General features: G+C 45.9%; 1 protein-coding gene across 2 annotated transcripts in view; it reads right to left on the bottom strand.

Moving 5' to 3' along the window:
* MGLL (monoglyceride lipase) overlaps positions 1 to 13,258 on the bottom strand; it is a 142,884-nt gene extending 129,626 nt beyond the window's left edge. The window contains exons 1-2 of one of the 2 annotated variants that reach the window (XM_033087104.1): positions 13,103 to 13,258; positions 11,674 to 11,818 (exon numbers count right to left, since the gene is read on the bottom strand). In XM_033087104.1, the coding sequence (XP_032942995.1) occupies positions 11,674 to 11,798 (125 nt within the window). In that variant the 5' untranslated portion in view covers positions 11,799 to 11,818; positions 13,103 to 13,258. Of the gene's footprint in view, positions 1 to 11,673; positions 11,819 to 12,307; positions 12,888 to 13,102 lie in introns of those variants that run through there. The other variant, XM_033087102.1, reaches the window with a different exon arrangement.
* Positions 13,259 to 13,491: the final 233 nt, after the last annotated feature.

Here is a 13,491-nt window from a genome sequence, read left to right as displayed (position 1 = left end):
AATTTGAACACCCTCTCTACTCACCTGACCTGACCCCAATGATTTCTTTCTTCACCCAAAGATAAAGGAAATATTGAAAGGAAGGCATTTTGATGACATTCAGCACATCAAGGGTAATACGATGACAGCTCTGATGGGCATTCCAGAAAATGAATTCTAAAAGTGCTTTGAAGTGTGGACTAGGCACTGGTGTTGGTGCATAGCTTCCAAAGGGGAGTATTTCAAAGGTGACCATAGTGATATTCAGCAATGAGGTATGTAGCACTTTTTCTAGGATGAGTTGGAGAACTTAATTGTCTGACCGCCTACTTCTGGATTTAGGTGTTCCATTTCCTGCACAAAACGTTAGTTCCCTCTGACCCACACTCAGTGGAAATGCTTCTTCTGCTCTTTTCCTATAGAACCATGCCAAAAGGGCATTTTGGAATCACCTCGCCCAATCATCTCACTTTAAATATGGGAATTTAATCAATTTACTGAACAAACATGTTTAGATCCCGTATTTTGTGCCAGGCATGAAACACTACAAGGGGCAAGCATTGGAGAAGACAAAATAAAACAAAATATAAAATCTGCCCTGGAGAAGCTCATAGGTTGTTCTACCACCATGAGATGCAAACTATTTCAGAATTATATAAAATGCAAAACCCTCTGGAAACTTGCTGGAAGGTCTAAGAGATGGTACCTTGTCTAAGGTTACTCAGAGACAGAGGCAGAGGCAGAAATAAAACTTCAACACTGGTTTCCCAACTCTTAGCACAAAGATCTTTTTCCCACATAGTAGATTTCAAAAATGGCCACAAATTATTCTCTCTCTTCATCCTTGCTCCTTGTCTGTGCCTGCATATACCACCTCAGGGCTGAATTGCTTTGACAGTAGGACATTCACAAACTTGACACAGCAGACTTGAAAAGCACTGACATAATGGGCTTTGGTCTCTTCTTGTTCTTGAAATGTTGCCACCCTACGAACAAATCTGAGCTAGCCTGATAAAGGATGAGGCCATGTGGAGAACTGAGGTGCTCCCACCAACAGCCTACCAGGCACGTGAGTAAAGCCGTCTGAGATCAGCGAGCTGCTAGCGTGCCCACCCATGCCCGTAAAGGCAGGAGCTGATCACAAATACAGAAGGAAGACCAGCAAGACCAGCAGAAGAACTGCCCAGCTGTGCCCAGCACAAATTGCCAACCCACAGAATTAAGAGCTAAATTACTAATGCACCCAGACTGCCCTGCCCACTCTGATGGAGTAAATGGCAGGACAGTGCCTATGGCAACAATCTCATTCTTTGGAGCACAAACATTTCCATACCGCCCTGATACACAACTAGGACTGAAGGAGAAAGACATGCCAAAGACTAAAGTAACTGAAGATACAGACTACTGAAAACCAAGTAGATGCTTATACCAGGGTTTGTTTGCATTGACTCTCAGCCGTACTCCCTAAGGTTGTTTGGTTCTCTCGCCAGTCTATAGTCAGGTCTCAAACACTGTCACAGAGGTTTTTTAATGTGAGATAAAAGAAAGTGTCCAATTATCCTTATTCTGTGTTATCGCAAAAAGAACTTCACCACCAATGACTTCTTCATGGTCGTCTTGTTTACCTTGTCTACTAAGCACTCAGCATCTAGACGTTTACCAGGGAGTCTTAAATCTTATGGAAATGAACTGACTTTTAACTATTAAGGGGGGAAAAGAAAATAACCTGAAGACTGGGGAAAAGTGTGCAGCCTGGCATCAAGGGGGGAGAGCAGTAAAAGGGGATTTATGAAGATCTTTATTGCTTTCCCTGTAGGTCTTTGTGACTGACGAGGGTGATGGGAAGTAAGGAATAATGGTAGGTAACAAACAAGCCTGACACAAGGTCGTCAGAGCCCATCAGACCGCTGTGGAAGTAGCCAAAGAGGCCAAACTAAGAGATAGGAGCCAAAACACATGTCGTTTACTGTGTTAGGCACTGACCCCGACACTTACGTCTTACCCGCACAACCACCCTGGGGGAAAGGTGCTACTAGTCCCCATTTTAAAGATGAGAAAACCAATGCCCAGACTGGTCAAGGAATGTATCCACACCCTCATGCCTCATCCATATGGACCAGCTCTGGTCCTGGCAGTCTGGCTCCAGGGCCTCTTCTTCTCCATTGCACCTTTCTTTGCTTCCCAAAGAGAACAGTTTTACCTAAAACATGTCTCTTCAAGATTGACTGAACAGAATGAACAGAGCAAACCGTCTAAAATGTCTAAAGGCAGCAATTTCCTTTCATCAGGGGCCTTTCATCTCCAAACCACTAGGCTGTAAATGTCCTGGAGAAACTGACCTGCTTTGACAAAGAGAGTTAACCAGAATCTACATATGGCCAAATCTGCAGTTTTCTCCTTGACTTCAAGGTTTCTCTTCACATTCTTTCCCCTCCTTCCCCCATTTTTATCTACCACATTCTTCTCTCATTTTTCTAGAGGCCTCCTTGGCTTCTCTTCCTCTGCCATTTCTCCCTTTCCTCCAACCCCATCTCTTGGTCCTCTAAGTGAGCCTACTGCTGTCTTTCGGAAGTCCATACACCACCTCCATTACTTAGCTTCCTTGGGCATCACCTAGTGCCCAGTCACACTTCTAACCACTGAAAAGAGAACCACCCAAATGGAGATGGGTCAAATGGCTTCTGGCAGTGGGCAGGGAGCCGATAAGTTAAGACCTCTCCAAGCCTTGCCCCAAACTGGGCATTTGTTCAAATAGCTACTAGGAAGGGCTAAGTTGTGGTTTAAACCCATAAGAAGAAGACGTGGGAGCAACTCCTGAGAGACAGCATGGAGCAAAAGAAATGCATGGTCAGGAGATTGTCCTTGGCCCCATGCCAGCCCGCTAGGGGAGCCCATGTTCATTCCCTGAGCCTCAGTCTTTTCATCTGCAAAATATGGTTGGCACAGAGCATTGGGATTATGGACCATCCCCATTTTGAGAGGCTAGTGGAGTCTGTGATCCATCTTCCTTTCCAGAAAAGTATATATAGTCACATATCCATGATGTCAAAAGGTCCACAGACTCTAACACCCTAAAACTCTCCACCACCAACTTCAGGAAGTCCCCAAGTTTAGGGAGAGCTGGTGAACTCTAAGGATACCTTAGTGCTCAAGTCTGAGTTTCTCCACCAGAGAAAATCTAGGTCTGTTAGTAACATGCTCACATGCTCCTTACCTCTTGCTGGAGCAGATTCATTCATTCAACACATTTATTAAGCTCCTGTTGACCACTGTTCTAAGCACCAACGACATAACAAGAGAAGCAAAACACTGGAGAGCCTGCCTTTTGGTGGGAGAAGCGCATCACAATCTCTGTAATCTAAGCCTTTCTCTAGGTTAGTCACCCCCAACACCTCCTCTCTGGAGGGAGCAACATGAGATGACAGTGGCACAAGTACCTTAAAGGTAGCACAGGTGTGATTTCACAAAGCGATTCATTGCCATTTTGATCTCTATTAATTCTGCCCCATAGAAACTTCTAAGGATTTTTGTTTTTGAAAACTTGCTCAATAAACGGCATAGAAAAAAACATAGGTACTAAACTTATGGACCTTGGGTTCAAAGAGCATTTCATGAATTTGACTCCAAAGGCCAAGGGAAGTAAAAGCTAAAATAAATGAATGGGACTATATCAAACTAAAAAGCTTCAGCACAGCAAAAGAAACCATCGATAAAATAAAGAGGCAACCAACCAAATGGGAGAAGATTTTTGCAAACAATGCCTCCAATAAGGGGCTAATATCCAAAATATATAAGGAACTATATAATTCAACACCAAAACAACAAACAATCCAATTGAATAATGGGCAGAGGATCTGAAGAGACATTTCTCCAAAGAGGACATACTAATAATGGCCAACAGACACATGAAAAAGTGCTCAACATCACTAATCATCAGAGAAATGCAAATAAAAACCACAATGAGATATCACCTCACCCCAGTCAGAATGGCTATCATCAACAAGACAAATAGTAACAAGTGTTGGAGAGGCTGTGGAGGAAAAGGAACCCTCATACACTGTTGGTGGGAATGCAGACTGGTTCAGCCGTTATGGAAGGCAGTGTGGAGGTTCCTCAAAAAATTACAAATAGAATTACCATATGACCCAGCAATCCCTCTCCTGGATATCTACCCAAAAAATCTGAAAATATTTATGCATAAAGACAAGTGTACTACAATGTTCATTGCAGCTTTATTTACAATGGCCAAGACATGGAAACAACCAAAGTGTCCTTCGATAGATGAATGGATAAGGAAGATGTGGTATATATACACAATGGAATACTGTTCTGCCATAAGAAAAGATGAACTAGGACCATTTACAACAACATGGATGGATCTTCAAATTATTATGCTGAGAGAAATAAGTCACACAGAAAAAGTCGAAAACCATATAATTTCATTGATATGTGGTATACAAAACTGAAAACAACAAAGGAACAAGACAAACAAGTGAAGAAACAAAAACTCATAGACACAGACAATAGTTTAGTGGTTACCAGAGGGTAAGGGAGGAGGGCGGTGGTAGATGAGGATAAAGGGGGTCAAATATATGGTGATGGAAAGAGAACTGACTCTGGGTGGTGAACACACAATGATATATTGATGATGTAATACAGAATTGTACACTTGAAATCTATGTAACTTTACGAACAATTGTCACCCCAATAAACTTTGATTTAAAAGAAAAAGAAAAACTGTTCAACAAAAAGAGTCAAATTCCCTTAATCCTAACATTAACTGAAGATATATTTTTCCAACTCTCTTTCTTTCTTTCCACTCTTCCCCCTTCTTCTCTTCCTACTTCCTCCCTTCCTCCCCTTTCCTCCTCTCGTCCTCCCTCCCTCCCCTCCTTTCTTTCTCCCTCCCTTCCTCCCTTCTTTCCAGAATGTTCACAGATCTGTGACCACATAAGAATCAGTATATTTGAACCATTTTGAAAAAGGCATGTCTTTCTGTCACTCTACACACAGGAGGATCTGTTGGACACCAGGAGAAGCAACAAACAGCAGAGCCCAGGAGAGAGGTACTTTAGGGGAAGGTTACAAATGTGAAATCTGGCAACTGCAAAAGAAGTGACACACTGTACACAGCTTCTCCTGCAGCCATCCTAGCTACACACAGCCCCTTGTTGTAGTTGATCAGGCATTCAAATACATAGAGAACAATGTCACCCCCAGTGCCACTCAATGGCCACCATCAGCACCCCACCCCCACCCCCTAATGAACAAGGCTGTGTGAAATGAAAAGCACCTCCTACCAACAAGAACCTCGGATGATCCTAAAATGTGGGACAAGGGTCATCTTGTAATCTCAGCTGTAAAAATTCACACCACTGAAGGCCATTTCCTCCGCTTATACAATGACCAATAGTTTGGTTTGCATTCATGGTCAAAGTGCATCTGAAATTAAGAGTTAAACCTAAAAGGTATTGATAAATAGACAACGGTGGACAACAGTTGCTATTCAGGAAGCAGCTTATTTTGCTATTTTTTTTCTTAAACTCCACTGAAAAACAAAGCTAGGTTTGTATTTGCAGAACATTCTTATAGCAACTGGAAGAAATCATCCCTTAACGAAGCTGTTGAAAAAATCAACTGCAAGAAGAGCAGCCGGCCTTTCCTCTTGCCATCAAAAGATCTTTGCTATTCGAAGAGTCTTTAAAAAGAAGCCCAGAAGAGATGCCCTATTTAAAAAGGAGGCAGTTCACTACGCCACGAGAAAGGTACAAACATCAGAGGGAGAAATACCAGCTTCATACAAGAGAAAGAAACTTTTGGAAATTCTTAAAATAGGCAAAGAAAATTGAGGCGCTACTGAGAAGTAGTAATGTTATTAAAAATAATGTGACATTGCTATAAAACGCATAGTAATGTCCACTTTTTCAGAGTTTGGGGGTAAATTTCATGAACCAACACATATAAGTCAAAGACACTTAATTTTTGATACCTCACTGTAGGAAGACAATGTAAGACTTGATTCCTTTCTGACCTTCACAAAAATGAACTTGTCCCTGTCGTTAATATCTTATTGGTGATGTTTGAAATGTAATTCCGTTGCTTGTCCTCACTCCCTCTACTCAATTTCTCCTACTGGTATATTTCAGGCCTGCTCCAATGAAGTGTCAGAGAGCAGCCCCACTATCTTCAGTGCAGAGAATAATCTAAAGGTGTGTACTGAGGAGAAGTCTGTGTGCCATGTTTGCCCATCACTCAGAAGGACACCTGGGAACTTTCCTTCCCCCTCTCCACCACCCATCATCATCTTTCATCTCCCCATCTGCCACTACCATGCAGTGCCACCACTGTGCTGTGACTCAGCTCTCTTCACCTATCCCCTGGATTACTGCAAATACCTCCAACCAGCTGGTTGTTCAAATTACAAGTCTGACTACAGCACTCCCTGGCTTAAAACCTGTCCACACTGTCCCCCGCCCCCAGAAGGTTCAAGTCCAAGCCTGTAGCTTGGCCTGCAGGACCCCCCAGGACCTGGCTCCCTCTCACCTCCTTAGCTTCATTCAGTTTCTGCCCATGCTTTATGCCCAGTAATGCAATGCTGCTGTGGCTCCTGCTTTTCTGTCGTGGTTCCCTGCCCTCCCCTTTTCGCAGGTGGAATTCCATTCAAGGGCACTGGCTGAAAGGATGAATAGGAGCTGAAATCCAGCCCACACTGCTCACCAAGCCCCACACCTGAGGGGCTGTGTCTACCTGGATGGGCTCTCTTTTCTAATTTGCACAAAGGCTTTGTGTGACTAAGCAGTGGTCTTATCTCTAAGTACTTTTCACATCATATGATAATTATCCATGTGTTCACCTTCTCCACTCCTACCCCTTCATCAAACAAAGTGGTCTTTGACACTCTCTCCCACCCTGGTGCCCAACACAATTCCTGGAACACATAGACTTCCATAAATAAGTGTTCGCTGAACTGACTGCTTGAATGTGAGGGTGACTACAGCTGAGCAGGAAGAGCAGGGACACTCACAGAGGTGAACCCCCAAAGTTTGTTTTGCTACAGAGGCTCTGGGGAGTCCAAGAGGTATCCTAGCTCTTCTCGAATCTGGGGTAAGAGCCAAGGGGCTGGGCTTGGGGGAAGCTCAGCTGTCCTCACCCTTTGGCGACAAACAGAATGGAGTTCAAAATGGCTTCGTAAAGGGACAAATAAGGGATGTGATTTGGTCTACCCTGGGGATGTATCAATGAGAGGTAAGCAATGCAGTAACACCCAGTCACACAGGAGTCAGCAGGGGCTACACAGGAGGTAGAAACGCTCAAGGATGTAAGCCAAACCTACAGCACGTTTCCCAGGACACTGAGCCAACCCCTGAGGCTGGGGGAAAGCAAGGCAGCACATGACCGACTTACAACCTGGTTAGAAAGCCTGGTGGGGAGGGGAGCACAGGGGAACGCCCAGGTAATCTACAGAACAAGATTCCCAGACGGCAGGAGGCATAGAGATTACGTGCAGCCAGGTGATGAGGCCCCTGCATCTCCGTGCTGTGGATCCACTTGGTGGGTGGGGCCCTTATCTTCTGGAGCCACAGGCGCCGAAGCCAAGTGGCTGGTAGCTGACGTAAGGAAGACATTATGGGCAGCAGGAAAGGAGGATGTTTTATAGCATGTAAATATATCCCATCTTTAGGGAATTGCTTCTTGTCCAGCTAAATTTGCATGGGCAGGAGGAAGTTTCTTAAGAGAGTATTGCCCCAAACTCCAAATACGAATTGGGAACGGTGCGTACAGAAAGGGATCAGTGTGCCCCAGGAAAGGGCAGGGGAGAGGTGGGGGACATCAGCTGAGCCTCCACTCTGGGGAATAAGGAATAAGGAGAGGAGCAGAGGGAGTAAGGACACTTGGCTAACTGATTCTAAATCCACTGACATGGCCACCACTCAGAACTTGGGGAGGTACCACAACTGATGCCACAAGCACCCTTGTTAGTTCAGCCCCAGCCATGTGCTCCACTCCCAGCTCCAACTCTATGTCACAAGAGGAAAATTGGAAAACCACCCCAGCAGCAGACGACCTCAGGGAAATAAAAGGAGGCATCCATGGTGAGGGTGTGGCTGCAGAGTTAATGGAGGAAAAAAGTTACTGAAGTCAGAGGCAAGAAAGGAAAAGAGGGCAAAGTCTGGAGAAGGTACTCCCGGGCCTTATGTTCTGGAAGGTCTCCACAAATGTAGAGGAATTTGGAACAAAATGCCAAATTGAACTTTCAAAGATGAGTCACTTGTGGTTCTCCAGGCAGGGTAGGAGGGCTTGCCTCCCTAGGTGTTTGCATCAGGACATCTGCAAGCAGAGGGACAATTGCATGTTGGAACAACTCCCTCAGTACACCAGTTGTTCTCGCAAACAGAAGCCAGAGAGAGGAAAGATTAGCAGCTCTTCAGAGTTGAAAACCTACCCAGATACCAAATGCACATAGCATGAGGGAGGTATCAGCTTTAAAGAAAGATGAAGAGCTTTAAAGAAATATTGAAGTATTTATTCAACACGCATTTATTTCATGTCGGACCTTAGTGATGAACAGAGGAACTGGTCCACACCTGGATCTAACCAGGCGGAGGTCTGCAGCTGTATAATCATATAATTACCGCATGCTCTCCAGCCTTCCTGGTTAGACAGAACCAAGGAGGACTTCATGGGAGTCATCAAATTGAATATTGTTTCAGACCACCCCAGCATCCCTCCAACAATGTTATGCAGTCAGTCATTTACCACACGGGGCAGGAGCACCTTCACTGTTCTAAGGATGGGTAAGTAATATTTAGACATTAAAGTTGTTCTTTAAATGAACTGAGTGCCACTTGGTAGTCAGAATTCAAAAGTGCTAAATATGATTCAAGGTCACAAGAGCCCACAATTCAATGCAACCCCCAACTGGCCCCGTTTCCACTACCCTGCCAATACCATCAGTGGAAATCTGCTGAAGAACCAGTATTTCAAAATTCCAAAGTACCAAAGAATCTCAGTAAGGCAGCCAGTCCCCCAGGGCATCATAGATTTTTTTTGTTTGTTTCAGAATAGAAACATATCTTTAATCTATCTTCCACTTTAAATATATTATGAGCAAATGCTTAGGGAGAATTAATTATTCTATTACTCTTTACCAACAAAAAAATGTAAGAATTTATCAAAAAGACACTACTTATAAAACGATTAAGAGGAACAATTGACTTGGAGCCAGATAAATCTGGGCCAAATGCAATAACTGAGGGCTGGGTCATCTGGGCCTCTGTTTCTCATCTATCAAATGGGAATAATAATGATATTTGTTACAAGTTGATGTAAAGATAAAATAAGATCCTTCTCGTACAGAGTCTAGTCCAGACCTCAGAATATACTTGATACTCGATTAATATGAGATAATTCTCCTATACCTTAAGTCTAACATTTGTTATTATCATAAATAAATACTACTAGATGAGATAAATTTGCCTTGGTATTGCCAGATGTAGGTTTAAAATCTCTGGTTTGTTGTGACTAAATCCTGAGTCCCTGGCCTGCTACATTAAAAACCGCATTGTGCTTGGACACACAGTGTCATGACTACGAGTAGCTTAAGAAATACTTGCTTTTTTCCTCAGGATCTGGTATAAGGAGGCTGGTATTTATAAAGACATAATCTGTTTCCATAAGCAAGTTAAGCCAGTTTCCCAGCTAGGCTGACACCTGTGACCCAGGCTTGCTCTAAGCCACCTGCAGGGCTGGTCTTGGGGCCCAGCAAGGCTCCTTAGGGCAGAATGTTCTGGCAGGTGCTCTGGGCAGGCCCAAGGGGCTGGAAGCCACTTGTTGACCAGAAAACCATCCAAAACCAGTACCAGTTAATGGAGGCAGACACAGACTCCTCAGTGTAAGATGCCGCCCCGCCCCCGGAAGTGGCTTCTGACATCCCAAGCGCCTCTGTGAGAAAGATTTAAAACAAACAAACAAAAACAGGAGCAGAGTGGACAAGTGGAGAGAAGGTGATATTTGCCTGAGCATTTTCCCCACGGATGGTAGAGTAGGGAAGACCCTGAGCTGAATTAGGGAAAGGGCCTGGAGGACAGTCCCCTGGAGGGGATAGGCTTCAGCCGGTGGTGACCTGCGGTCCACCTCTCTTCCTAAAAGAAGCAGGCAGCAATGTTGAAATACAACAGCAGAGATATTCTAGGCCATGCGAGAGGACCTGCCCAGCAGCTGGTCTGTTAGTCAGATATGGAGATGCTTTGTACCAGTTGTCACAAACCTCTGCCCTGAGGCCCCCACTGCCTTCCCATCACTCTAGCTGCCATGATCCCTCTTCCAGGACCCTCTAGCCTTCCCCAAATTGCAGCAAGCATATGGTTAACATCTATCACCATAGGGAGCCTCTAGGACTTTCTTATTAGTCTGGGTTGTCTGTGAAATGTTTTAAAGATCCATGACAGAGGAGGACCCCAACCCTAAAAGGGACTCTATTGATCTGCATCATCTCCCAGAAGTAGAGGCAGAGCCCCCAAGGGGGTGGGCTCCCGGTGGGCTCTGGAGCTGGGGCCAGGCCTCTTGGTTAGAGATGCTGCCTTTTGTCTTGGCTGACACCTGACTTCTCTAGCCACATTTCTCTTCCAAAGCCTCGCACCCAACTGTAAATCAGAATGGAGCATAAAGGTAATGCCTGACAATCCCTTCTCTCTCCATCTGACACATAGGCACATATATAACATACACACTCTCCTCTAGAAGAAATCTCTAAGAAAGATATTGCCAGAACTGGTGGGAACTATTACCAGCCTATGACAATAGCAGTTTGTATAGCTGCCTTGAAGCTATGAGTTTAAGCCAGATCTTTAAAAGTCCATATGTGTGTTTTTTTAATGCACAGCTACCTGGTTTACACACTTTGTTGAAGATATAGGAGACATTTTATAGCTATGCTAGGGTTGGGTGATTACAAAGACTGAAAGGGAGACATAATCACACCATACCATGTCCCCTGTGAGACACAGGCCTAGGAAGAAGCAGGTAAAATGCCCATGGAACAGAAATTGTTTACTCATCACTAGGCCTGTTGGTTATCAGAAATTATTTCTTTGCCTGCATAACAAAAACAAGCAGGGTTTTCCCTATTTCATACAAGAGGAGAGGAGCAGCAGGAGACCAGCTGTCTTATTGTGTGTAGTCCCAATGCCTGTTTCTAATAGCAAGACAATCCTGATGGAAAATGTACAAAGTAATTGAGCTGGCAAGAAATCAGAAGGAAATACCCAGACCCCTTGCTTCCTAATTAACGTATGATACCTTTTGAAGATTATAATCAAACAGGAAAAGAGAACAATGGTTACTATATATAAATATAATTTTCTTATCTGATTAGGTAGTGTTCTGTAATTGTTGGGTTTAATTTTAAAGAAATGCCTGTACAACAGGAAATCAACTCTAGTACAAAAAAATAAAGTCATGTGGAATTTTTGATAACTGCCATCCGATAGAATCCCTATCCTACGTAGTTGTTATAATGAAAACAGAACTCCTGCTTCTTAATTTAAAAAAAAAAAAAAAAAGAAAAGAAAAAAGGATTATCCCAGCTTTGTTAGCCTGGCTGTGCCTAATGTGTAGTAGGTCACGGAGATGGTGGCCCTGCAGGAGATACTACTGGCCAGTTGTGAAGGTGCCGCGCATCTGGGGGAGACTTACTTGGGAGTGCCCTCGGGTTTCCAGTACCTACAGAAGAGGTACTGTCCGTCAGCATTGACCAAGTGAGGGAGGTCCTGGTACGGAACGCTCTGCGGTGTCCGCCTGGGAGAACTTTCTTCCGGCATTTTGAAAGGATCTCCAAGTCCTTGGAAGAAACAAGGACATATTACAAAGTCATAAACGTGGCAAAAACACAGAGAAATAAGGAGGAAAGCTTTCTTCAGAGTCAGTAACATTTTTTTTAAAAAAAGCAGTTAAAAAAAACACAACTCCATTTCAAAGATTTTAAAAAAATTATCTACCTATGTATATTTTTTTCTTGCAATCTCTCCAACACTGAAAAATCCCATTTGTTCTTAAAATGCTCACTTTATTTTTTAAGTGCCTCAATACAGCTTTTCCCCCTTCCCATCTGTGTTTATTTTAAATCATTTCAGGAAACTTCATCTTAAAGACTATTTTAGCTGTAATCAAGTGGAAATTACATCAGCTCTGTGGGTATAAAGACCCAGCTGCAAGAAAACCCGGCCATCTTCAAGTCCCCCAGGAAGTTTCAAGGGGGCACAATAATGAAGTGATGGTCTTCCCATTAATTCCTCCTGCTAGAAATTACAAAGATGCCGGGTAGACGAACCTGTTTCCATCTTGTCGTGGCTTTTGCATTCCACAACCACGACAGCCTTGAGAATCAGAGCCAGGCAATTAAGGGCTGTTCCCTCATCGCCGCGGTCACAGCGCGGCATCAAGCAGCCTGAGCCTCTGTCCCCTACTCCTCGCCCTGCCCCCAGATCCTGCCTTTGGGGCTTAGGGTGCTGAGCTCCGGAGCCTGCTTCCAGCTCTCACTGACAAGCTCTCCGGGGCTCCCCTCCTTCTCCAGGGTGGGGAACAGGCGCCTGCGATCCCCCACGACTAGTTCATGTCATCACTTTTCCTAAACAAATCGCTAGAGAGGCTCGGAGAAGGGAGGGGCCGGGAGCCCAGCACCCACAGCCCGGGAAACTGGGAAACGCTTCGCGCACACCGAGGCAGCTCGCACACGCACAAATGCGGGTCCCCGAGGTAAAGTCACCCCCGCGGCTCCTGACAAACTTTGCTTCCTGCTTGTCTCCGACCGCGCAGGGAATGGAGACCCGTAGTTGTCACTGGAAATGCCACCGGAAAAACCTGGCGACTTCGAAAGGGTCTCAGCACGGTGGTGGCGGGGACTGGGAAGATGGGGTTGATGCGGACAAGTTGGTTTGGGGGCTGGTGCGAGGGAGCAAGGAGAGCGCGCGCGCGCACACAGACACGCGCTCACACACTCGTGCACACACGCGCGCGCACAAGGGGGCGCGGGAGCCCACGCGGAGCGGGCTAGGGACCCCAGGCTACTCCCCACCCCTGTAGTGACGGCACTTGCAGGCTGGGGCGGGGACCGGGAGGCAGTTACCCGGGCCAAGAGCGCCGCTGTTGCGTTCCCGGCGCGCCAGGGGTCCTAGTCTGCGGCGGGCCAGGGCCGGGCCGAGCTGCGCGCCGCCGGCTCCGTGGCGACAGGGCGCGGCGTCTGCACCGCCACTTTATCCCGGGGTTGGCTCGCGGGGCGGGCAGCCCGCGGTGGGTGGGGATGCGCGAGACTGGCGGGCGGCGCGGGGAGGCGGTGCCCAGGGTCCACGTGTGCCTGGCCCGCGGGGAGGAGCGGGGCCGCAGACCCAAAACCCAGCCACGCGCTCCTCCCGCCTGCCTCGCGGGCAGCCGCGCCCCAGCGAGGCCGCTGGGGAACTGTCACTGGGCCCTGAACGGAGCTGGGCTCTCAGGAGTCTCAGCGCTGGAGGACACGCC

The sequence above is a fragment of the Rhinolophus ferrumequinum genome, chromosome 19 (assembly GCF_004115265.2).
Source record: "Rhinolophus ferrumequinum isolate MPI-CBG mRhiFer1 chromosome 19, mRhiFer1_v1.p, whole genome shotgun sequence".
Taxonomy (NCBI): Eukaryota; Metazoa; Chordata; class Mammalia; order Chiroptera; family Rhinolophidae; genus Rhinolophus; species Rhinolophus ferrumequinum.
This window is presented reverse-complemented; position numbering and strand designations above follow the sequence as displayed.